This window comes from Syngnathus typhle, linkage group LG11 (genome assembly GCF_033458585.1).
Source record: "Syngnathus typhle isolate RoL2023-S1 ecotype Sweden linkage group LG11, RoL_Styp_1.0, whole genome shotgun sequence".
Classification (NCBI taxonomy): Eukaryota; Metazoa; Chordata; class Actinopteri; order Syngnathiformes; family Syngnathidae; genus Syngnathus; species Syngnathus typhle.
The window spans coordinates 5,863,890-5,885,905 of NC_083748.1; the positions used below are offsets into that span (position 1 = coordinate 5,863,890).

Here is a 22,016-nt window from a genome sequence, read left to right on the forward strand (position 1 = left end):
GTCAATAGACCGCAGCGTGTAGAAAATGCTGTGTAAGCAACTTTTTAAGTGAATTCAATTGACTCATATTAGGGCTGTCACTATCTTTGTTTTTAAAATCCATTAAAATCCATTAGTCAATCCAATGCAATTTTATTTGCATCAAATCATATATTTTTGTTTAAATCCCCAATTGTTGTTTAGTAACTGATTATTTTCATTTCTTTGGTATAACTAAACAGATGACAATGACGCAACTTTCTATTCTATTCTGGAGGTGCGGTCTACTGCGATTAAACTCCTTCAATGGCCTCCAGGATTTATCACGATAAGAGGTGTCCCATAGTTAACCTTCTAAGAGGTTTAGGTCCAATCAAGTCAAGATGGAGATTACAACTGTTTGGGTTGAGAGTTCATGTCCCAGTGATGAGCCGCGTTAAGTCGTGACAGCACCTTTGCTTCTCATTGTGTTTACTTACGCGTATAAATCATCTGGTAGCATTTTTCTCAGGACTTCATGAGATGTAGCACCCAAAGCAATTTAATGAAGGCAATTTTATTTGACGCACTGTTCAAACAAATTGTCACTATGAGTCGCCCAAAATGGATTGTAAGACTAAAAAGGGACTTGCTCAAGGACACTTGGGCAGGTCTGAGTTAAGGACTCCTTTCAGTTTCATGCCAGAGAGCTGCTTTATTGGACACTTAATTAAAGCATCAGAGCAGTCAGCATGGTGAGGTCACAACCATCCGAGCGCCTTATCGCCGCATTCCAGACAGATCGGGGCTCCTCACAACTTTGATGTACGACGCAATTACTAAACTAATAAAAGCTTCAGGTTGAAACACAGCTGCTTGTGGTGGTTCCGCCACTGGCGGTTGCGGTCACTGGACATGTGTCCAAAAATTTGGGGGGGATTAATCATGTTTGGGATTATTCACTAATTTGCATGGCTCCATTTTGGAGTGGGTGAGGTTTTTTTGGGGGGGGTGAAAAATAATTTAACGAATTTGCAACCACATTGTTATACTGTACTTTGAATCTTCCGTGAGAAACCTTTGTGACACCACACTGAAGTTTGTGCGATCCAGTTCTACCAATCCTCCCATTGTATTGAATAAGAACAGTGATTATGGAAGGAAGAGAGAAATTAATAAACAAGAACATCTTAAAGCGTCCATCTTTTGTATCTTCTATACTTCTATTCAGGGTGCTCAACCCTACACCCTTAAAACTGCCTGATCAAAAGATCTTAAAAGTCAGCAGGCCGCCCTCGCTTTAACCGCAGTACGCCAAAATGGTTTTGCACACAGGTGATTTTATCTTGCATATTTTGCATATACTCCTCCTCTTGGATCTTCTTAAATAACAGTACAATCAAGTCACATCTTAAAGCTCATTTAGGCGTAAGGAATTTTCCCCTATTGCACCAGTGGGTTGGCACTTTGCTTCATAGCTGCACAGAATTGGTTTAAACGAGGTATATAACATTTCAGATTATCTGAATACGAAATTCAAGGGTTTAATCTCTCCACCAAATGTTGATGCCCCCCCCCCCCTCTCTCTCTCTGTCGCTCTTTCTCTCTCGCTCTCTCTCTCCCTCCTCCCCTCCACGATAGGGAATGGCGGGGAGGAGGAGATCTCCTGTCACAGAAGGATAACGGCAGCTCAAGAAAAATCAGACGGCTCACCGGGGTGCAAGAGCAGATTCCGGCATCACTTTTGGAGCCGACCATGATGCTTCTTCGGCGCGCATGCTGCGTCGTCAGCCTGCCGCTGTGCATGCTGGCGGGCTTCAGCGTGCTCCTACTGGAGGTGGCCGCCGCTACCCAGCAGGGGATCCCGCTGTCGGTGTGAGTGACAAGTCACTTTGGAGGGAAATGTTGACTTCGGGAGGGGAAAAAATGATAAGATACAGAACATTTTGTGGAGGGATTTTCTGTGCATGCATCTGGTCACATGACATTCTAAAGTGGTTTAACAGCGCGGCCAGGCCGCATTTGTTGGTGGATTAAATAGTGAAAGAAAGGTGTTGCTAAGGGAACTGTTTAATTAACTGTTTTTCTTAATGTTGAACAATATTTAAGTGCTCAAATAAATGAAAGAACGCATGCATGAAACAAAAGGATCTGTTTTGCCATTGGGAAAAGCGTTATGCATTAACTATACGTCGCAAAAAAAGATTAAAATAAGAACGAAAATAAATGCAGTTTTTTCGCCCGTCAAAACAGAAAGCAATTGTTATGATGCAATTGAAACATTTAAGAATATCGTTTTGACCATTTTCCCTACCAATTAGGTTTTGTTAAAGTATTCATCTAAGAAAATCATGTCTGATGAGGAGTTTAATTATTTGAAATCACTGGCGTCATAAAACTTGAGCGAGTTGAAGAAAAATAAACGTCAATTTTCCTGCAGACTTTGAAAAAAATTATAATGGTTTAATAATAATAATAATAATGTCTACATTGTAATAGCTTGTTTTTTTACTAAACAAATGAGTTGTGTCTATATGCAAGTATACATAGCCTATTGGTTTATTAACAATGTAATACATCTTTATTTGTATTGCGCTTTCACAATCATTTGTTATACATATCATTGACTGAAATTGTTATTTCCCCTTTTTTTTCAACTAGCAGCAGTTTATCAAAATGCACTGCAGCATCTATGCAGTATGATCCCATTTAACTGAGCAAGTATTGTGTGTGTCAAGCAAGTTGAAGCGAAGTATCTGCAGGTGTAAGATATTTCATAGATGTTTTTAGGGGCGGGGTAACATAAAAATGTCAATTAAAAAATGTGCTTTTTTTCCATATTTTGAGAGAGGTTTTTTTTTTATCTTATTTTGATGATATTTTGTCCTTTGTCAGTGTAAAACTGTGGGCTTCAGCTTTTGGAGGAGAGATTAAATCCATTTCTGCCAAATATTCTGGATCCCAGCTGCTGCAAAAGGTATTTATATGACATTTCAATATACTTTGTTTGTAGATCATGCATTGGCACAGTTGAAAACTGTCATGCCGATTTCCATCTCTGATGCTTGCTGTGTATGAGTGTGTGTGTATGTTGGGGGGGGGGTATTCCGTGCTGTTGATATGGCCCATTAACCACGGCCCTGATTCCACATCCCTCCTGTCCTCATCCCTCCCATGAACTCCCTGTAGTCAAGAGCCTTGGTTATGGATGTGACAGGCAGATAGATTGAACAAGTGTGCGGTTTAGGCTTATAATGTGAAAGGTGGAGGAACTGAGCAGCCATTCAACAAAGGCCCATGCGGTAGATGTAATGACAACGTTCGACCACTTGTGAGCACTCGGTAACTTGTGATGAATGTCAGTCTGGATTTGAGTCTGACAGACTTGACTGTTTGCAATGGGGTGGAAGATGTTGAAGAGGCTGGTGTGAATGCTTCATTATTATTTTTTTTAAATCCAGACATCCTTATATCCTTGCTCTGCTTCATTCTTTTAGGAACTGTGGGCCATCACAGTACCACGTCCCGGGAGCAACTCCAGCTCAGAGGCCTCCTCTCCCCCAACCAAAGGCAGCGGCAGGATTAATTCTCGAATCTCATGTCCCGGAGTGTGGGAGGAAGGCGGAACAACCCGAGTAAATCCACGCAGATACGGCGAAAGCATCCAGACAGCGTTTCGAAAGCGACTCCAGGCTCAAAACCAGGGACCACCTTGCCCTGAGGTGAGGAGACATTTTACCAAATAACAAATTCTATATTCCAAGGAATATTTGATGAACGTAATATGCCCTACAGATTTCTCCCTTCTTTTGTGCGGATGTAAGCACTTTGCCTGCGCTCATGGAGGCGTGTCTGGTGCCAGAGCGGCACAAAGCAGCAAGCTGTGAGGAAAGTGAAAGGGTCGTTAGGCCCTGGTCATTAAGGCTGAGCATCAGATACTTCTACAGTCAAATGTGCGCTTTCACTAAAATCTCAGAGAACACAATGGCCCGCCGCCGGGGCTCCCTTTCTACACTTGCCATTGTTTTGATCAATAATCATGATCACTGCTGATTGTTGATGGATGGCGCTTAATCTTATCTTGATGTTGTGGGGAGGGTGCGGGGGTACACTGGGCGCTGAGGCGAGGAGGACAGGCGTGAAATGAACTGTTCTGCTCCAGCGCGAGCCCGCACTCCTCCATTCAGTAGGTAATTTGTCGCCTCATGTACCAGTGTGTGTGTTTTTGTGTGCGCGTAATCCGCAGTGTGTTTGAATGAGCTCCAAGCAGCTGCGGCCGTGTTTATCTTTTGATAGCATTATCCCAGGCTCTGTGTATGTGCCTGTCAGGTGAGGGATTATGTAATGTTATATTCCTCTAAGACGTGGAGATCGTCCCGTATCAGGGGAGGTCCAGTGCTTCCGGCGGAATCGGCATTATTTGGACTGTAGTTCATTACCCAGAATCAACCAGGCTTGACACGTTATTATCTTTCTCCTCTGCCCTGACTCATTTCAATTACACTCTTACCATGCGTAGCCTTTCGGACGCAGCCCCGCCCCTCTGCGGCCACCCAATTTTGCCGTCTCCGTCCAATCAGACAGAAGACTGCAAACTGATAAAGACCATTATTCATCTTATGTGTCGAGATGTGGATCTTATCAGCCGTTCATCTGAGAATTGCCTTCCTGCATCTTGTCAACCGGCATGCGGGGAGACCTTGCTAAGAATTTCCCACCACGCCGATGTGACACAGAAAAGCACACTGAGGATGTCTGAATATTCTTACGATGTATTTTATTTGCTTTTGATCACCCTAATTGCTCAACATTTGAAGTAGTCCAAACGTGTATCCGTGAGCTTTTAACAATTGCTTCTGTCGCCGCTTGTTTGTTTCCAGAAGTACAAGCCACCAGAAAAATCAGTCCGAGTAGAAGAAATCGATGGTGTCAAGTTGGTGAAAAACCTGGCGGTGAAAATGGAGGAAATGTTCCGCAAAAAGGCAGAAGCCACCAGGGTAAGTAGAGTTATTCTAGAGAAAAGACAAAAAGTTTGTTTCTCTAAATGGAAACGCCATGCCTCGCTGAGTCGCTACATGTGTCAAATACTTTAACGGCTAAACCCCTCTACAAATAGATTCCCCTTTTTCTCGCTGAGGAAAAAAAAAAATACAAGTGGTGTCACAACAGACTTAGTCAGCGCCCATCTTTTATTTACTTTGAAATTGTTCTTAAGTAAAATGAGTGCTTTGGCTCAATAAAGACTGGGGAAACAAAACATCAGGGAAAAGCACTCGATGAAACTTTGAACGACTGATCAAGGTCTTACAGTAGCCATGCAGCAAACCCAAAGAGATAAAATCAATGTAATGTTTGCACCTTGTAAAACTGCCTCGGTCAAATTGCTTCATTGGAGAGATAAGTCTTTGTATTGTAACGCAGTTCTCAGCCTTACACAAGCACAAAGGCCTCTAAAATACTGTAAACGCCCGCTCCTGTCTTCAGATGTGTAAATAACCCCCTTGGGATGTTGCTTGAGCAAATGCGGGGCTATCACTTATTTCCCTACATGATGAGTGATTTCAAAATTGAAAAAGCAGATTGATGTTCTGCGTTCACGGCGTTATCAGCGGCGAGAGCCGCCGCAGCAGCCTGTCGACGACCTCTGCGCAGACGCTTCCCAAGAGGCTGCATGCCCCGACATGATAACGTTTATCTCCGCCTCGCTCTGCCACAATTTCTCCTGTAAATGACACTCTGAGCAGGTGGCTTCATTTGGCGAACACGAGGCAACATTCTAAAAAGCCAAATGCAACATTTTGCTAATGAGGAAGAAATGCTTGCCGGAGTTTGTAAACTAGAGGTAATTAGAATTGTAAAAACGGATATTTTCTAATTTGGTCGGCCCACGCGTAATTTCCCAATTGAATGCGTGCAGCAAGCCTCAATTGTGTTAATGTAGCAGTTATTTTGACGCACGTGATGGATGTTAATTACCTGCTCGTTGCATTTTGCCAGAAACACAGAGCCAAGCACATTTGTCGGGGGGAGTTATTATAGAGGTGACTGCTGCTCGCTGCGCTGCGTGAAATCCAACGCCGGGCTCCCTCCATCAATCACTGCCCAGAGCTTCTCTGCCGCTATGGGCCACTTTTTGCACTAAGGGATAAACTGTTTGGGAAATTGGGAGCCATATATTACCGGACACCAGGGTGGCAAAGTGAAGTGCAAGAACCAACTCTGGGGAAACCCTCGGGCTCCCCAGAAGAAACCAATTTAATACTATAAATGCTTTGTAATATTTATGGCCAATGAGGTCATTTCTTTTGTTTTGTTTCTGTGCCGGTCCGCCAAAATATGTCTTTACTTAAAACCGGTGAGTTGCACAAAAATAACGTCGGGGGACTGCTATAGCTGGAAAAATGTAATGACATCATCGCTTCATCAAGTTTGACTCCACTACAAATTACCCATTGACAAAATGGCCGCTGATGGTTGCGGCCAAGTACTGTCAGCCATTTTAACTCGGTCGCAAGAATAATCAATGTTAAATTCTGCACAAACAACAAACTATTGGAGTTCTAAAGCAGTGATGCGGCAATGATGTCATTGTATTTCTGCAAGACAGCAGCCTCGTCCAATCAGATTGCTGCCATGTCTTTTGCTTCTATTCACTAGGTGTTGATGTTGCTATAATGGATTCAACAATGATATTAACCAGCATTACAGTCAATAGTAATTTGGAATTTTAATTTCTAGTCTTCACACAAGTTGTACGTTTCTATGCAGAGGCTGGTGGAGGCTGCAGAAGAGGCACATCATCAACACAAAGAGAATCCAGACCTGCAGGTGAGTCTTTTATTTCCACACAAAATGGAAGCCAATCATTAGCATTGAGGTTAATCTCGTGGCGATGACGGTGGATTAGAGAAGGTGACAAGAAGGCTTCTGTTCCATGATGTCACAACGCATCACCAAGAGAAAATGTCATGCTTATAGAAGATCAGGATTCAGGTTGCCACTTAGTGGGTGGAATCAGACACTTTGCTTTTTTTTTTTCTATCCAAAGGATTTATATATGTAGTTGATTGTGTCTGGGACATTATAGCGGCTCCCATTGCGGAACTTCAAGCTGCATTGAGTTTCCTTGGTCTCTGCAGAAGGAATGCAGTATTTTTGTCGTTTATTAGACCCCCTGCCTCTCTCCCTTTCTCTCTCTCCCTCTCTCTCCCTCTCTCCCTCTCCCCCCCCCTCCCCATCTCTTTCGCTCTGTCCAAAGAACAAAGATAAATGAAAGTCTTTTTGGGAAAGCGTTGCTTCACGTACATGCGTCCAGATTGGAAAGCCAGTCAAGCGACAAAACACTGAAACAACGGCAGTACTTTAAAGTTAATAGAACCGTTAACAACATTTGAATAAGTTTCGCTTGCCTTGTTTCCTTCCTGCTTCTGAGCTTTTCTGACAAGCCAGAACAAGACAAGCAGCTCCCTCATTGAATTCAATATCGCAAAGTTTCAAGTTGACAATTAATTATACTCCTAACCGTATTAAAGCTGTATTACATTTGGTAGATCTACACAATTCAATGAGATATAAAAAAAAATCAAAGACATATGCAAACAACACTAAAGATATTAATTCTCAACATTAGTTTACACTGCAATTAGGTGATAATGAATCAATAATTCACAATATTTTAATGAATGTGATTGTGGCGCTGCTCTGAAAATTACACTTCAAAGTATCGGATTTGTCTGTCAGTACGGAGTGGAATTTACCTATAATGTTTATAATTATTAAAAAAAAAAAAATCTATCGTTTGAGAGCCTTTTGAGTGGTTGTGGGAATTGAAAATATTGTAAGCGACACAACTTACCAATGTGAATGATAGTGGACCTCATTTTATAGGACATAAAAAAATAATAACAATCCAATATCAGTGTGCGTTAATGATGTGATGTCATGACATTGCTCCTCGTGGCATCATTTCCTTGCCCTCGCCTTCTCTGACACCGCACATTTTTCACGGCCCATTTCACTGACCCGCGGTGCGATAAAGGGGCCTTCTTATCTCAGCTGCTGCAAGTCAGGACGAGTGAGGTTTTCGCATTGACCCCGAGAGGATTCACAAGTTCAAGGGAGCACCCGTCAGGGCTGAGGTCTCTTATCGGGTATTTTCAGTGTTGCATCAGCAGGTTTATTAACATCATTTTTGCCTAGTACTTCATTTTTAAAAAAAATGTGATCAATTGAAAATGTAAACATAGGCCAAATAGTATAATTGCAATTTTTCAATCTTTTCACACAACAACAAAAAAATATACACAATATTTTTCTATGCCATGGCTAGGATGTCAGAGACTCACGGTCATAAAGAAAAATGATGATTTTTATCAAGCACATTGGTATTATTAATGATACTGTGACGGTACATCTAAAATACTACACTGTGTTTCAATGATAAAGATCTATTAAACGAATGCCTCTGCGGAGAGAAGACATCCGCCTGGTGTGTAGGTGGACTCTGCAGCACGGCCTAACACACGCTGCTGGATGGAGAGCAGCTCTCTGCAGTGAGGCCTACAGCTGACTGCAGTGGTGTAAAAGTCAGCGTAGCATAGCGGCAGTGTCCCATGGCCCACTATACAGTAATAACCCTCACGCTTAACGGGCCTCTATACCGCCAGCTCTGCTGAGGATGCACTATTCGTCTGCGGAAAGCTCCTCCCCTCCCTCCCTCCCTCCCTCCGCCCCTCCCTACCTCCCCCGCCCGCCCGCCTCAGCTCGTCAGAGAGTCGCTCAGGCGTGGTATGAGCTGTCACGAGCTGCTTGATGGCCATGCCCACATTGCCTCCCCTTGAGTGCGAAGCCTTCGACTCCACCACCCATCTTTTCCTCCCTTCCCTCCATCCACAATCTTCCTGCCTCGGCACAGGAGGCCACAAAGAGGCCACTCAGGCAGGAAGAGGTCGTCTTTCTTCTGAAGTAGCAGCAACTGGAGGACAAGGCTGACTAACTGTTTCCCTTTAGGGAAGCAAGACCTTTCACTGGTTGTCATATTTTCCATGACAACGTTGTGTTAGGACCAGAATTTGATTTTTTTTTTTTTTTTGCCACTAGAAAACGATTTCCCTTCCTCCCATATGCATACATATACAGTATATGCACGGATTATTGATTATTCTATCGATTAATCGGATAATCGGATTCAGTTTTATTGCCATTAAAGTGTATTAAAAAATACATTCCCCAATTACCGTTTATTAACCAATTATTTATTTATGTTTATTTCTTATTATTTAGTGACTAAAAAACAACAACTGTTTTATACGCAACTGATTGATGGTCATTACTTTTCAAAGTAAAAGTTGGCGTTTGCAAATGTCTTATTTCGATTAAACACAAAAGATAAATCAGTGCGCTTTCATGAAGGATTAGAGAAATTACAGAATTATTATTTTGGAGAGCCTGAAATAAGAAGAATTTGACAATCATTAATTAAAATATGTCTCTAAACAATTACTCGATTATTTAAATACAAGGCGATTAATTTGATTATTGGTTTGTTGTCGATAAATCAATTAATCTTTCCACTTCTACTCCAAACTTGTCTTCAGTACGAGTACTTCAACGCTGTGCTGATCAACGAAGTGGACAACGAGGGCAACAACGTAGAGTTGGGAGCAGAGTTTCTCCTGGAGCCAAACGACCACTTCAACAATCTGTCCGTCAACCTCAGCCTCAGCGTCGTGCAGGTGCCCACCAACATGTACAACAAAGGTGAGCCAAAAGCAAGTTTTACCTGGAGCCGATGAAATCAGGAATAAGTGGTTTCGCGTGAAAAACGGCCGAGGCTGAAGACGGGGGGATCAATAGCAAGTCAAGGGTATAAAGAGAAGCGTAACTCCTGAGCCGCTTTTGTTTGCCTGTAATGGACTCCTCATAAGTCTTATGTTCAGCGCACAAAAGGAGGCTGCTGCCAGCTTGTCCACAGGAGGAGGGGAGGCCATGATTTAGTCAAAGGCATTGTGTGCCCTCCAGGGGAGGGGTCAATAAGGGTCAAACGCACACTTGGTTCCGTGAGCAGGATGATTAGTTTCATGACCATTTTGATGTACATGACTTTTTTTCTCACTTATTTCATCTCGGCAGATCCGGACATAGTCAACGGGGTCTACTGGTCCGAAGCTCTGAACAAAGTGTTTGTGGACAATTTTGAAAGAGATCCCACTCTTATTTGGCAGTACTTTGGTAGCGCGAAGGGTTTCTTCAGGCAGTACCCTGGTGAGTGAGCGTGTGTGTGTTTTTGTTTGGTGTGGGAGGGTCTCAAGGGAGCCATCAGCCTTCGGTGCAAGAGAAGCATCAGAATAAATGACATCAAATGGCTAAAAGGGTAATTTGGCTAATGTTGTAATTTTACAGACCATCAGAGAGGTTGCGCGCATACTGAGTGTAATTAATTATCATTTGCCATTCGGGGTCTGCGGGCGCACCGAGAGGCGCCGGGCTGCCAGATCCAAAGTTATCAGACGTCAATGATGTGAAACGTGTAGTTGCTTCGCAGCAGTATTGGAACAAAACAACAGAGGCAAAATAACGACGTAACACAGACAATGGCTCGGAATGTTTACCAGAAGCACCGATTTGTATTTCAATGTTTAGTAATGAGCTGGCGGGGTTACGTGCATGCCGGCGCTTTTCAGTACATGGTTTTATAGCCATTGTGTAATCAAAATTGGATTTTTTTTTTCTGTAGGGGTGAAGTGGCACACGGATGAAAACGGGGTGATAGGCTTTGACTGCAGGAATCGGAAGTGGTACGTTTTCACATTGTTTTAACCCCAACTGTCTGTTTTTTGTTTTGTTTTTTTTAATCACCGCTGCATTAATCACACGACAGGTACATCCAGGCTGCAACTTCACCCAAAGATGTCGTCATCTTAGTAGACGTCAGCGGCAGCATGAAAGGTCTGAGATTGACCATCGCCAGACAAACGGTCTCCTCGATTCTCGACACGCTTGGAGATGATGATTTCTTTAACATTATTGCGGTAAGCGAGGCAAGGTACAATACAGTGCATGTTCTTTTTTTGTGTTTACATTGATCAGGATTGAGCTTGTGTGTTTGCAGTATAACCAGAACATTCATTATGTGGAGCCTTGTTTGAATAGCACTCTGGTGCGGGCAGACAGAACCAATAAAGATGTGAGTTCTGGCCAAAGTCACGGTTATATAAGAAATAGTTGGGAGATGTTTTAAATCATTTGCTTGATTTTCTTTTTCTGCCAGCATTTTCGGGAGCATCTGGACAAGCTGTTTGCCAAAGGGATTGGACTTCTGGGGCAGGCGTTGACCGAAGCGTTCACAATTCTCAGTGAAGTGAGTTCAAATGCAATTTCAAAACAAAATGAAATACATATTTTACAGTTAGTATCAGATAACTTAATATTTGGATCATTGTCTACTGAGTGTTGGTACAGCTTGTCTCCCATGCTAATTATTTCACTGGGGATTATTTTATTTCTTTTTAGTCAGAGATCTGCTTGAAAGAAAGCCTAAATTGTTTATTCTGTCAGATGAGCATAAAAAGCATCAAATTGTTATTGCGTGAGTGCTTCGGACAAGATTTGTCGAAATACGCCCGTGCAATCCCAACACACACACACATCTCTTGTGAAATGTGATTAATGGTTCTAATTAATGGCAACGATTCATATCGAGCCTGATTGGAAGACTAAGCAGATAAGGGCAAGAGCCACGCCACATGCTTTTTATCTCGCCGCTCTCAGGCGAGTGAGTGCCAGTGAGGTACCGCCACAATTGTCAGATTAATTAGAGTTGTGCAATGAATATGATAATCAGGTGGGCAGCGCACAAGTGCTGTACTACTCAATGTTGATGCTTCACTGAGAGAGAGTGGAAAATAAACATTGCAAAAAAAAGGAGGTCAATTTATGTATGGTGACTTTTTTTTTATAACATGAGGCAGCAGCTATCAAACTTTTTTAAAACTGACTATCCTATGATCCTATTGATTCATAATTAGGTGATTAATTCTTATTATTAAACAACAGTGCCAAATAATTCAAAATGAATGCCTAATATGAGTTTCATCTAATATGTAAAACGGTCTGACTTTTTTCCTGACAAGAAGGTCAAGCACTAATGTTGTTTATTCTTTTTTAGTACAACGATTGCATTTGGAATAATGTAATAATTTTTAGCAGTGTAATTTCTGGGCCGCTCAGTTTGCGCTGTCTCTCCGCAGTTACGGGTCAATAATCTACTTACCGGTAATTACTGCAGTGCATCTTTCACAGAATTTGGGATCAAGAATCGCGGCACTCCTTGGGTCGATTAACTAGCAGGCTGGCAACTGTATTTTATTGACTGATGGCTCCATAGCTGCCATTTTATCAAATACAGTGTGCTGTTGGTTGCCTCTGTTTGTTTAATGTCTTAACTAACAACATCTCTTGACATATTTTGAATAGGCTTTTATTTTTTTTTACTGTTCTGCTACTGTATATGAATTTGTGTTTCAATTTTTTATTTTGTCTGTATAAATAAAGTTGTATTGTGTTGTATTCTTAACACTGTTGTGATGTGTTCCTGCTTTGACTGCAGTTCAATCAGACTGGCCATGGGAGTGTGTGCAACCAGGCCATCATGCTCGTGACAGACGGGGCAACTGAAATGTACGATGATGTGTTTGAGAAGTACAATTGGCCCGAGAGAAAGGTGAAACCCGTCGCACATCTGCCCCACATGGAATTTGATGTGGAATAGTTTGTTTTCATATCATTTTCTAGCTTGATAAAAAAAAATGTACATTTTAATACTACTTGCCAAGCACACCTCAACTTTTGACATCTGGGGAATTGTTTTTTTTTTTATTTTACAGCAATTCCATTTATAGCTCTCAAGTGAAATCCAAATCAATATGATATTTTTCAACGTGCTGGTGCATTTCAGAGCACCATTATTCCCACGAGGAATAAAATATGGGAAATTAACTACGTTCAAGGGCAGTGCAGCTCGTTCGCCATGACTCTGGTCCCCCCCCCCCATTAACACGTCTACCAGGATTTCACATTCGGTCTTAATGAAATAAAATTATTTGCTCTGCGATTCACAGAGCAATAAAAACATCACCTTTCTTCATTCTTGTCAAGCATCCATGTGTTGGCAGTGTTTGGCAGAATGCAGGGCAGTGTGAGCCAGGGTATCCCACACCCCCATATCCTCCTTCACACACCCTCGGGGCTTTTATTCGGCGACCGTTCGGTTTTCTATAAGCTTTATGCTTAGCAAAGCATCTGGGAGCAATGAGCCATGCATGCATTGGCAATGTCACACAGCGTGCTTTGAAAGGACAGTGCAACGTGCCCTCGCGCGCTGTGCCTGAGGGCAAAAAAGGGCTTGAACTGCATAACGGGTGAAATGATAGAAGATTAGGAGTTATTAAAAAAAAAAAGGAGAGAGAGAGAGAGAGAGAGAGAATTTTTTGTTCTTGACTACAGCCTTTCTTATGCCCAGGTACGTATATTCCCCTACCTGATTGGACGGGAGTCTGCGTTTGCCGATAACCTGAAATGGATGGCGTGCGCCAACAAAGGTTCGACTTCTTGATAAACACTTGCCAGCGAGAAGTTGGAAAGATGAATTCAGTATCGAATGTGTGGATAACTGCTGGATTTCACCCTAAATGTGTGTGCGCGCGCATACGTTCGGGTGTCTCCTCTGGCTTGTTCTGCCAAGAGGCAATGAAGTGGCACTTGGGGGGGGGTCAGAGGTCAATGTGCTCTAATCCCTCTTCCTGTCAGTGTGTCCCTCCTGACTGCTCACCGCTCCCATGTGTCGACACCTCTGGTCACCAAAGTCATTGTCAAAAAAAGAAAAATGGAAAGGGGAGGGGGACAACCCCACTACGCATTAATCCGACTTGTGTGTTTTTATTTCAGGATATTTCAGTCAGATTTCCACATTAGCGGACGTTCAAGAGAACGTGATGCGGTATCTGCACGTCATGAGTCGTCCCAAAGTTATTGACCACGAGCACGACACCGTGTGGACCGAGGCTTACGTGGACAGCGCCGTAAGTGCGCCTCTTAAATTCTAGAATCTACTCAGTAAGTGCAGCTTAACAATTTGCAGCCATTTTAATTAAGTGAAATTAAATCATACTTGATTCGATACTGCTAGCTAGCTGTAATTGCGCTTGTGGTTTTCATTTGTTACTTGTGATGTCGCCGGAGTGATTCCTCATTACGTGCTTCATTAAGTCGTGCGGATTTCGGCCCCAGTGCACAAATGCTTTCAGTCAGTGTAAAATTCGCAAACTTCAATTCATTTAACACACTATCTGTGTGATTTCTCTCCCAACAGCTTTCCCAGGCACACAAGGTAAGTATATACAAGTCTTCTTATCATCACGTCGAGACAAAGGAAGTGTTCGCACATCATTTATTTAGTAGTTTACTTCTACAAAGAAAAGCACATCGAATTAAACCCAAACTAGCCGTAATCAAGAGAAATTATACAAAATAACTTTGGAGGCTCGCTTTTCGTTTCCCCAGACTTTTTAAACAGCCATTCCTTTATATTTCATTGAAAGTTTTTGATTGTCTGTCAGAGCAGCCAGAGAAGTGTTTACTGTACTTACACATACTGTATGTAAGAACATACACACAAACACACAGGTAAGGGGCTGGGAAAGTGGAATGCGTATGCTCCTTTATCTCTGCCTTGGACAGACCATTCATCATTCTTTGCGCCGTTGCATTTTATCTGCTAAAGCCCATAATAAAAACTGACATCGGAGGAGACTCGCACGTGTGCCTGTGTGCGTACGTGTGTGTGCACCCGTGTGTGTGTGTGTTGACCAAGGCATCCCAGTTTCCACTTCCAGTGACTAGTGATGAATCTTCGGGCCAACCATTCTTCATTTTGTCACATAAGCTGGTACATGGCACACTTTACAGCTCGTTGGCTTCATGCTAATGCACACGCACAAATAAGCATTAACCTCACACACGCTCGCAGCTCAGGCGCAGGCTGACTCGGTGAATGTTATTTATTTTATTTCATTTTATTTATTTATCAATCTATCTATTTATTCTTTTTTATTTGTTTGTTTGTTTGTTTATTGCCAGCCTTTGTTCTATAGTAGCTAGCTGTTCCTCTTGTCTGAAAACAAGACCGTGCGGCGATTCGTCTCGTAACGTCTCCCGAAGTCTGCAGTTAAACAGCTTGTGGCGGGAACAAAGTGAAATCTATTTTCTTTGCCTCGGTGCAGTGAGATTTTATGCGATCTTTTCATCGCCGGTATTGTCTGCTTATTTGTGAGCGCTGCAGCTACGATGGCACTCTGGAGAACCTCTATAAAATTTTAAGTGGTGTACTTTACAGGGTGGAAAAAAAAAACTCACACACTTCTACAATGGCACTTGGTACAACCCTCTGCCACAGTCTAAACTTGACCTCCTGTGTATGTTTTTTTTTTTTTTATTGATTGGTTGTTTAGTTTTACTGATAGATTAAGGGAAAATGTAAGGAATTCCTCACACAAAATCTTCAGGTACCTTTTGTTCTTTTTTTTCCAGTTAAATGACAAAGCGGGCCCAAGTCTGACCACCACAGTTGCCATGCCTGTCTTCAGTACTAAAAACGAGACGGTGAGTAATTTATGCGACTGTCTCTCCTTGCTGTTGTCTTACCATGTGTGTGCGTGCGAATGCCCTGATGCAGAAGAATCAGGGTATTTTGTTGGGGGTCGTCGGAACAGACATCCCTCTGCAGGAGCTGATGAAGCTCATTCCCAAACATATGGTACAAACCTCAACTTGACATCCAGTCAAAGAAACGACCGGTCGGATTATTAACCCTATATGTCGTCTGCTCTCCAGTTAGGCATCCACGGCTATGCCTTTGCCATCACAAACAACGGCTACATCCTCACACATCCCGACCTGAGGCCTTTGGTAAGATGATTTGCCCAGGCCAAAGTTTGCCTGACTTGACCCTCTTTGGTTTTTGGTAGCCTCCGTTGGCGAGGGCGCACAGAGACAAATGTGAACTCTGGTCAGGAGGCAAAAGTGAGCATGTATGATCTGTAATCCCCACCTTTTCCTTTGATGTATGCATGCAGGGATAAAGGCCACTCATAGGGCTGGCTGGCCTGAGGTTTCCAGAGGTAACTTAACACTCACTGGCAGAGACCACAGCCGCTCGCTCGCCCGAGGGCCAGCTACGGCTTTGCTAGTGGATCCGTGTGTGCCAGTGTTAGTGCTCTTCCTCCCTGTGCAACTGTGCTTGTGTCGTGTATTGTATGTGCGTGTTGGTTCATCTCTGCTCTTCTCCGTGTGGCTCTCTGTGGCTCCAAACTGTGCCGTGATTGTTGTCATTGACTGGTCGTTGTTTCTTGTGTACCGACTGATGATGTCAAGCAACGGGATTTCACATGCGCCATTTAATGCATTCATGTCGAGTTATTTAGCCGTGAATTCCCTGTCAGGGGTATTAATTATTTTCCATTTACCTGACAGTGTTAATTTCACAGACGATGTGTTCAATAATGATCTAGCACGAGGGCTATATTTGGGTTTTATGCATTCGAATCAATCTTCACTAAATCACAAAAAGACAATAACGCTAGTGATAAGATCATCGTCCAAAAAGTGGATCACTCATTTTATTCATGGCTTTCCTCTGTGCAGTATCAGGAGGGTCAGAAGAGGAGAAAGCCCAACTACAGCAGCGTGGATCTCTCAGAGGTGGAGTGGGAGGACAAAGACGACATTGTACGGAGCAACTTTGATTTACAGGCAAAAGCAATGCAAAAGGTTTCTCACTCTTCCACCTGGTGCGCTTTATCTTTAAGCTGCGCAACGCCATGGTGAACAGGCGGACGGGGACCTTCTCTATGGAGGTGAAGAAGACGGTAGATAGAGGGGTGAGCAAGCAGATGAATTATGACTCCGACAAAAGCTCTCCCTAATTGAATCTCAACCCGAACGTGTCGTTGCAGAGGCGTGTGTTGAAGATGCACAATGACTATTACTACACCGATATCAAAGGGACTCCATTCAGGTAGTGGGAGGACTTCATTTGAAACTCTTAACGCACTTGGGTCAATTTGTGTGTGCTCTCGCCAGTGTCGGGGTAGCACTCTCGAGAGGACACGGCAAGTTTTTCTTCAGAGGAAACGTGTCCGTTGAAAAAGGTGAGAAGGAGAAGAAATGTCTTACTTGACAAAATAAGCAAATTGTTAGGTTGCACTCCTGCAAGTCTTAACCAAAACAATGAGCATATCATTTCATCAGGTTTTATTCATTGTATTGTTTATGTTAAGCAGGACTAAGACAGCTGAAGCGTGACTGTCTTTTGTTTTTCAGGGCTCCGCGATCTGGAACAGCCAGATGTCGCCTTGGCAGATGAATGGTAATGTAATGCATGGTTTGGGGAAAGTCAAGTGGGCATCCATGCGTTATGTAGGTTAGGCCTTTTTTGTTCGCGAGCTACGTCGAGGGCCGTGATGTAACAATGTGTCAACGTTTTTTGGGCCGAAGGACGTACTGCAACACGGAGGAGCAGCACGAGCACCGTCACCTGACTCAGATTCAAGCTATCAAGCTCTTCATGACGGGTCGCAGGCCCAACCTCATGTGTAAGAAACAGGAATTTAAATTTACTGACTGATCATTTTGGAGGTAGACTGTGTGCATTTATAGCAAACTGCTTACGCAGGCGACCGAGAGCTGATCAAGGAAGTGTTATTTGACGCTGTTGTCACCGCTCCACTCGAGGCTTACTGGACCGGACTGGCTCTCAACAAGTCAGAGTAAGAATTCTTTGTCTTGTCAAAAATATACAGACATGCTGCAATGGAGGAGGGGAAAAGACTCCAGATTGTGACCAGGTTTTTGCATCTGTGCTCATATGGAAGGAAGGGGATTTTGGCCTGAGGCTTTGGGGGAAACGTGAACTTGCACATCTGTGACAGCAACATGAGGGCATGCAGGTTTTGGCTCAACATATGTTGCTATACAGATGACAGATTGGAGCTTTTTTTTTTACAGCAAGCTGTATTTACGACATATGACAATTGAGAGATCCCAAACATTTGACCAAATCAGGTCCATTATGTGTCCAACCATGTAAGTCTACAATGACACATAAGGCTCCTTAATTGGATCTCGTCAGTTCACGTGGTTGTATTTGCACATTCTGTAATCTCTGTGTAATCAGCAGCTAATACGATTAATTAAATGTGACTTTGTGCCGGCGTGCCTGTTCTTTGAAAAAAAACAACTAAATACAACCAGGAACTCGGACAAAGGAGTGGAGATCGCCTTCCTGGGCACGCGCACCGGCCTGTCAAGAACCAACCTGTTTGTAGCTGCAGATCAGCTCTCCAATCAGTGAGTGTCACTGTTCACGTTTACACTTGTTTGCAGCATGAGGCAATGCGCTGATTGATCCTGATGAATATCATCCGTCTCTGTGTCATCCTCAGAGATTTCCTGACAGCCGAGGACAAGGAGGGCGTGTTCAATGCCGATCACTTTCCTCTGTGGTACAAGAGAGCGGCGGAGCAGGTCCCAGGGACATTTGTTTACTCCATCCCCTTCAGCACAGGTGGGCTGCATGAAAACAAAAACGTGCTCAATATGTTGTTCTTTGTAGCATTTTCTACCAATATACATGTGAGAGAAATGAAGCCTTTCCAGCTGATTTTTGGATGAGAGGTGGTGTGCACTTTGACTGCTTTGTTCAATCACAGTGTTGTTTCAGAATGGCCAAACTCATTTGGCTAGTAATGACCTCATTACATTACGTGTGCTGTCAAATTGTGTAATGTAGCAGAGTAAATGGCGTCATCTAGTGGAGAATAAACATCTGTTCAGTGAATCGTTATTATCACAGTAACGTGGATTTTTTTGGTCTTTCCTTCACTTCCTTTCTAGCTTTGGAGAATAAAAGTGTTGTTTTGGCAAGCACCGCAATTCAGCTCCTTGATGACCGAAAATCACCAATTGTTGCAGGTATTGTTTACCTCCCATGTCCTTGGTAACATCATGAATTATTATTATTGGATGAGTGTGGCACAAAATTATTTTTTTATATATATTTTTTTGCATTCAGCTGTGGGGCTTCAGATGAAGCTTGAGTTCTTTCAGAGGAAGTTTTGGACCGCCTGTAGACAGGTATGAGAACGAACTACAGCATCTGTTATTTAAGGCACAGATAAACATGGCAATTGGTATTACATATGCAGGTACTTGTAAATCTCTCTTATGTGCTCAGTGTACAGCTCTGGATGGGAAATGCAGCATTAGCTGTGATAGCGAGGTAAGAAGAATCACACCATTCTGATATTCAAGCCGTTTTCATTTGCTGAAAGAGTCTCTTTTGCAGGACATCAACTGTTACCTCATTGACAACAACGGCTTTATTCTTGTCACGGAGGAGCAATCACAGGTACTGATTGTGCATGTGCATGTTTGCTCACACTGGAAACACTTAATGAGGTGCTGGCTCTGGTGTGGCATCCCTCATTGCGTGTTGCTGTAACAACGCAGCAATCAAACATTATGCATGCAACCCGATGACCGAATAAGTGTTGGATCAAAAATAGAAGAAATTGCTTACCTTATGCAGTAGCCAGTTCCTCATAATGAAAAGGGACCTGGAAAGTGTTTGCACAGTGTCACCTAGTGGCGTTTTGGGAGTATTGCAGGCAATAAGTGTTAAGACACTAAAAGAAATCAGGGTGATGGGTTGATGTTTTGTTTGACTTTTGAGTCATATTTGGTATTATAATTCTCTTTCTGTTCAACTTGTTCAACTTGCTGAACTTGTTCAATTCCGCTTTTTCGGGACTATTTAATGAAACTGATCTCCCAGACAGGGCTCTTCTTTGGCGAGGTGGAAGGTGCCGTGATGAACAAACTCCTCCAAATGGGCTCGTTCAAAAGGTCTCACGCCTAATCCAACATGTTTACCTACTGTGCGTTTGAAGTCCAATGTATGTTGCGGTTCCATTGTAACCTCCTGACGTTTGTTGCCGCAGGATCACACTTTACGACTACCAGGCTATCTGCAGAGAGTACGCTGGGAGCAGCGACAGCGCACGCACTTTGTCAGATGTAAGCACAGTACGGAAGGTGAAACACTCCTCATGCATTCATTGCAACTACTTGATCATTATGTTCCTGTCTTGCAGCCTTTCACTGTTGTCAAATGGCTCCTTACCGAACTTGTGATGTAAGACTTCAATATACAATGTAGAACGTTGTGGCCTGTTTATAACAATATTTTGAATGTTTTTGAAATTAGATTCAAATAGTAACTTTGTGTATCTCCTTTCAGTTTTCTCCTGGAATTCAACCTGTACAGCTGGTGGAATGTCGATCTGTCGGTTAAAGGTAACAACGGCTGATTGATCCTCGCAAACTTAGAGCACAATTACTGGGGGCAACCTAATTTTGGTTCCATTTTGCTATTTTTATAGACATATTGCTTATCCCTACTGGGGGCAGAATAATATAATTAGACAATACCTGGAGACAGTAACAATTATCAGTATAAAAAATGTATGCCTGTGAATATTATCTGTCTACATGTGTTGCTCCACCAGTTGTGTTCAAATCTCTACTGCTTAACATAAACCTGTTGCAGTACCAAGACATTATTGAAATCTTAAATCACAGTTATTTAAAATAGATATAAGCGATTCAGATCATGGATACTGTGATTGATCGTTTGAGTGATTTGTGCTATGTGACAGCTCAGAGATCTCCGGGTAAGACTACGATGGTGCCTTGTGACACAGAATACCCCGCCTTCGTCTCAGAGCGCACTATCAAAGAGACCACTGGAAACATTGAATGCGATGGCTGTGTCAGGTACAAAATTCATTTCTTCACAGTAAAAATAATGACTCAAATGTTGCACCGCTTGACTGCTCCGCAATATTACTGTGTATTATGATCATGTCTGGGGGCTGCAGATCCTTTGTCATACAGCAGATTCCCAGCAGCAATCTTTTCATGGTTGTTGTGGACAACAAGTGCAACTGCAACAACGCTCCACCAGTAACCATGGATCCAATTGAGATCATGTATATCCTTATCACTTCAACTTGTCGTGAAGCGCATTTCTGAAACACTGAACTTATACATCGTAACCTTGACAACGTTGAACATAACGAATCCCTGAAGTGTGACCGACTGAAGTTTCAGAAGGACAGAAAGAAGCCGGAATCATGTCATCCTTTCCACCCTGAGGTATGAGTAAACCACACAAAAGTTTTAAAATAGATCATATATTTCGTATTGGGTCTCAAAGGGCCGTCAAAGGATACCTAATGGAGTTGATGTGGTTTGATTCATGTATTTCTTAGGAAAATGCCATGGAGTGCGGTTCAGCTTCCCGTCTCTACAGTCCTCTCACAGCAGCTTTGCTCCCTTTAATAGCAGCCAGTGTCAGCAGGTGACCATCAGCAGCAGAAGTTTGCAGCAGCCACGAACGGACTTAACAACAAAAGGCATCCAAACCATTAACACGTAGGAAACAAGGCCAATCACAAATTATTTCTGCAGGAAGCGCTTTAATGAGAACAACATTCTTACTCACACTGAGACTCATCAATTCATGCAGAAAACGTTTTTTGTAGATTATGCCACTGACAGTTCACTGTGGTGATACTTGTTATTTGTGGAATAAATACATTTGTGGTTGCTGTGAGGACTTGTGATATATTTAAAAAAAAAAGAATGCCAAACAGTCAAGAAAGTAGTTTGGGCAAAAGATCGCTGAAACACTCATATTTATTTTTGTTCACACTGTATATTTAAGATTTATCCACAAGAAACATGTAAAATATCAAAGAGTAGTACGAGCACTTTAACTTGCTTTATTCTGCCATTTTGTTTGCCATTGTCAGACACACTATTGATGCATGTTTTGACTGTGTGTTCAAAGAATGTTAAATGAGTATGTCTCATCAAAACGATCACGAATAAAGACATATTTTTCCTTGACATGTGTTGAGTTGTTTGGAATCACGTGGTCC

At 42.6% G+C, this 22,016-nt stretch overlaps 1 protein-coding gene across 2 annotated transcripts; it reads left to right on the top strand.

Moving 5' to 3' along the window:
* The first annotated feature begins 1,610 nt into the window (after nucleotides 1-1,610).
* cacna2d3 (calcium channel, voltage dependent, alpha2/delta subunit 3) lies at nucleotides 1,611-21,984 on the top strand. 2 transcript variants are annotated; one of them, XM_061292229.1, is made up of 39 exons: nucleotides 1,614-1,833; nucleotides 2,854-2,935; nucleotides 3,456-3,680; nucleotides 4,839-4,955; nucleotides 6,727-6,786; nucleotides 9,555-9,717; nucleotides 10,090-10,221; nucleotides 10,694-10,754; nucleotides 10,838-10,988; nucleotides 11,069-11,143; nucleotides 11,228-11,317; nucleotides 12,566-12,679; nucleotides 13,478-13,556; nucleotides 13,903-14,036; nucleotides 14,327-14,344; nucleotides 15,544-15,615; nucleotides 15,689-15,769; nucleotides 15,847-15,921; nucleotides 16,657-16,740; nucleotides 16,821-16,892; nucleotides 16,968-17,029; nucleotides 17,095-17,162; nucleotides 17,335-17,380; nucleotides 17,509-17,606; nucleotides 17,687-17,780; nucleotides 18,265-18,360; nucleotides 18,456-18,577; nucleotides 18,907-18,984; nucleotides 19,085-19,146; nucleotides 19,247-19,291; nucleotides 19,358-19,420; nucleotides 19,847-19,917; nucleotides 20,013-20,088; nucleotides 20,166-20,206; nucleotides 20,312-20,367; nucleotides 20,730-20,847; nucleotides 20,952-21,069; nucleotides 21,151-21,228; nucleotides 21,345-21,984. In XM_061292229.1, the coding sequence occupies exons 1-39, from the start codon at nucleotides 1,715-1,717 to the stop codon at nucleotides 21,435-21,437; spliced, it is 3,489 nt and encodes a 1,162-aa protein (XP_061148213.1). In that variant the 5' UTR covers nucleotides 1,614-1,714; the 3' UTR covers nucleotides 21,438-21,984. The 2 variants fall into 2 exon arrangements, 1 of the variants encoding a protein (XP_061148213.1); XR_009716273.1 differs by lacking the exons at nucleotides 20,312-20,367; nucleotides 20,730-20,847; nucleotides 20,952-21,069; nucleotides 21,151-21,228; nucleotides 21,345-21,984 and having other exon boundaries at nucleotides 1,611-1,833; nucleotides 19,851-19,917.
* Nucleotides 21,985-22,016: the final 32 nt, after the last annotated feature.